The sequence below is a fragment of the Puntigrus tetrazona genome, chromosome 17 (genome assembly GCF_018831695.1).
Source record: "Puntigrus tetrazona isolate hp1 chromosome 17, ASM1883169v1, whole genome shotgun sequence".
Taxonomy (NCBI): domain Eukaryota; kingdom Metazoa; phylum Chordata; class Actinopteri; order Cypriniformes; family Cyprinidae; genus Puntigrus; species Puntigrus tetrazona.
The window spans coordinates 165344-169294 of record NC_056715.1 but is presented as its reverse complement, the minus strand read 5'-3'; the positions used below and the strand labels follow the sequence as shown (position 1 = coordinate 169294).

The following is a 3951-nucleotide window of genomic DNA, read 5'->3' as shown; positions in this document are numbered from 1 at the left end:
AAAAAAAAAAAAAACAAACAAAAAAAAAAAACAACCACACAGAATCCTGGCACACGTTTAAGAGCATTCCGACATATTCATTACAGCATGTTTGGCACCTATGTCAACGCACCTGAAAACAGCATTTTAATCTGTGGTTTATCCAAAAAGGGAGTGAATTTAACAGATTTTAAACCACATCGACCCTTTTTGCGTTCTGTGCCACCAACCACGAAAATCTGCCGTTTTCACCAATGTTGACATGGGTACCACAATAGGTTGTAAACTTGTCAATATTTAGTCAAGCTGGATCTCTGCTTCGCACTTAAAAAACGTCGAATTACATCAACCCTTTGTGCACGTGCCAAGAGTTGTTCGACCTCATTGGTTAACTGCTTCAAACCTTTTTTGGACCACAAATCCAGACAAGATCGTAGGCTAAATTGCTAGGTCACCCCTCACTTGATAAGCTTGCATATAAAGATGGTTTTCATGCTGCGAAGGTTTGCTTTGGCTGTACGTTGTTTTTGTCATAAGCGCAGATCTTCCAGGAAGATTGGGGCGATGGCTTCAAACCTGGCTTGGCTTCAGGTAGTCGATACCGCCAAATAACAGGAAGTTCTGAGGCCTGACAGAGTAACGGATAGCGAGGCAACTTAACGGTTTTAAAAAAGTACTCCGCTCTTCGACAATTCACTTCATTATTCGAGCACGGCAAAATAAAGATATGCTCATGAAAGAGGGGATTCTGCAGAGCAAAAACGCTGCCGCTTTCAAGAAGGCTTAGTTTGACATTCACTTTTTCAGCTACGCAAGCAACCTCGACCTCCTTCGACTATGATTTTCTTAAAAAAAAAAAAAAAAGTAGAGCAAACAGACAATATATGTAAAAGCAAACAACACACTGAGAACTTCAATTGCTAAACTAGGGAAATTAGACACAGGAAGAAAAATAAAACCAGCAACTTCTAAAGCGCATTCTTTTGGAAGAGCTCTCTTTCCTCCAAAAACACTACAAAGTCTTGCCCATCGAGCACGCCAACCCTCTGAACGAAGCTTCAACAAAAGCTTTCGGCTGGAAAAGTACCGCAAGTGCAGGAATCCTGAGATATGGAACAAGCAAACGTCTGTCTCCCGCCATCTAATGCTTTACAGATGAAATGCCACGACCTGGATTCAATCTGTTCGGAGTGCGTTTGGCGCAATTTAGTAGATGCACTTCGGTAGGGAATTACGAAGACGCTAACTCCGAACCGACTGAGTCCAAGGCCAAAATCACATTGATTATGAAATAGTAAGGGGGAGTTCAAGGCAACTGTGACTCAAGAAGAACAATTAAAACTGACGGAACAGCTGATTGTTTTCACTCTTACCAAAATATCTTAACCTTCATCTTCATCTTCCTTGTCATAATTTTTGCCTACCTGAGACAGACGGGAAGGACTTCTTAAAACAACACCACACACAAAAGAAAACAAGAAAAGAACAGAACACCTATGGCTGGGCCCAGATATTGTGCTGCAGGGCGGTCAGCATGCAGGTGTCAAACACCAGACTGAAAACCTCTACGATTGGTTTCACCAGCAGAGGTGCGTCTACTTCCAGGTTGAGAAAAACCAGCGGGATCTGCATCCCGGACACGTTATTTCCACCAATCCTCATTTCTGAATAACAATTACATATTGAGGAACAAAGAGGAAGGGTCGTAACTGCTGTGGATCAGTCCTGTCCCTTGGCTGGAAGACTAATCTCCCTATAAAAAGGTCAACGTGAACGTGGGATTTCGTCGTTGCAGAAGCCAAGGAGGATCAACTGATAGTTTGAGGTAACTCCACACTTTCTAAGGGGAAACCAACAAACAGACAAAGCGAGAGAATGAACAACTCACTGTACAACTCGTAAGCTAGCTGTATAAAAGCCCCTCTCTACCATTCACTCAATTAGCTACTAAACCAATACCCAACTATACTTTCCTAGTAATAAGCAGGATATATAGATATAGATATAAATATAGAGCTAATACTGATTAAACACAGCACATATAAAGGATTAAATTCACACTACAAGAATAAACAAACAAAATCAAAAAGCAATGAAAGAAAAAGAAACAATGTGTAAAATGAGAAGGGCCCATTTAGTGAAATATCACCAAGCACAGGGTTAGAGAGGGCGTTTGGTAACGGGCCCTTGGTGCGTCTACATGCCCGCGCTGAAACTCTGCATCTCGCGGTGGAAGTGCTGAGTGGGTTCGTTCAGGACCACGCTGTTGTCTATGGAGGGATGCCAGACACGGCCCAAGCCCAGGGACACCTCCTTGACCAGGTTGTGGACGGGGTCGCCCTCGATGTACACCGACTGGTCCGGGTCAAAGTCGATGCTCTCTTCGGACACCTCCAGGACTTTGAGGTTGGACCCACGCAGGCGAGAGATGGCCACCAGGTTGTGAGACCACACGGTGTAGCCTGTGGAGCAAGAGAAACGATTTAACCCAGAGAACAAGTATGGTAAAACAGGTACACTTCATTGACTCGCGGATTCTATAGACATGGGACAAAACCTACTGTATACCTACTTTATATACGTCAAATATTCAAAATTCATCATTAGTACCGAAAACGCTGCCAGAATTTAGATTGGTGCATGAATACATTAAAATTACTGGATGACTTCAAATTTCAGCTGTGTCTATTGATTAACATTATTCTTTAACCATCATATAGCTAAAGTTATCATTTGCACGCGTTTTGCCTTGACAATTTACACATTCAGATGAATACAATATAGATAATACATAATACAGACAGAGAAAGAGATAAAGAGAGACAGAGAGAGAGACATAGAAACACACTTATTTTTTCCCCTCAGACATACATTATTTTATTATTAATTAAAACGTGTAACGACAGATTTCCATTTACCATGGATGATCAGGACAGCGAGGTGCACACAGCGCCAGGCGAGGAGAACCAGCGGGTCCTCGTTGCGGTTGACGCTGAGGTCTGGGAACCCAGCGTCATCTCTCATCAAGATGAAATGGCTCAGGGTTTTGTGGTACTGCTGCGAGATGAGCTCCACGACACCATCCGTCACCAGGGTGCTGTAGCTGTCCAGATGGATGCGCTCCAGGGGCACGCTGGGCTTCAGCACACGCAGAAGGTCCTGGCTGCACACATCCATCGCCATGATGTAGACACGCAGGTTGGTGCTCCGACGGACCAGGGCTTTCCAGTCGTCCTCGGTGGTGGTACCATCCAAAGGCTTGACGTCCAAAGCGGCGCCGTTGAGCAAGAGGGAGAGGCGGTGGAGGGGCGCTCGGTCACCGCCGGCGAGGAGACGGCACATGTCGGAGGTGAAATCGCAGAAGTCCAGCGACAGAGACCGCAGGTTAGTGAGCCTTTCCAGTTCCACGGTAGAAATCAGGCTGGGCAGCTGGTTGTCGATCAGACTGAGGTGCTCGAGGGAGCTGGTGCTGGGGTTAGAGAGAGAGGCCAGAGAGCAGGGGGTCACCACACCAAGCATGAACGCAGAGGACAACCACTTCAACTGCCTGCTGTTGGACAGGAACTCTTCGAAGAGCTGCTGGATCCTAGAATAGAAGGATGAAGAACAGTACATATAAATAATTATTAATCTTTGCATCAAGTTCATTTTTTTTTAAAGAAGTTAAACCAAGGTAACGATTATATGAGACATTCACACAAAGAAAATATTTCTCTAGGATGCAAGGATGCATTAAATTCATCAAAAATCATCAAGGCTTTTACATGGTCAACAAATTTTTCTACTGAACTTACTCATTAAAAGATCCTGATAAAACTAAAAGACTGTTTTTGAAATTGATGAAATTAAATCTTTCCTGACCATCAAATCAGCATATTGAATCATTTCTTAATGATCATGTGACGATCAAGATTAGTAATGGCTGCGAAAAATTCAATGTGTTAAATAAATAAATAAAAATATAATTTTTTT

The 3951-nt window shown here is 43.4% G+C and overlaps 1 protein-coding gene across 1 annotated transcript; it reads right to left on the bottom strand.

Moving 5' to 3' along the window:
- Positions 1-6: 6 nt before the first annotated feature.
- On the bottom strand, positions 7-3594 carry LOC122361962 (F-box only protein 33-like). The gene is made up of 2 exons (XM_043263202.1): positions 2898-3594; positions 7-2441 (listed from the first exon to the last, which is right to left on the bottom strand). The coding sequence occupies exons 1-2, from the start codon at positions 3592-3594 to the stop codon at positions 2176-2178; spliced, it is 963 nt and encodes a 320-aa protein (XP_043119137.1). The 3' UTR covers positions 7-2175.
- Between the last annotated feature and the right edge of the window lie 357 nt (positions 3595-3951).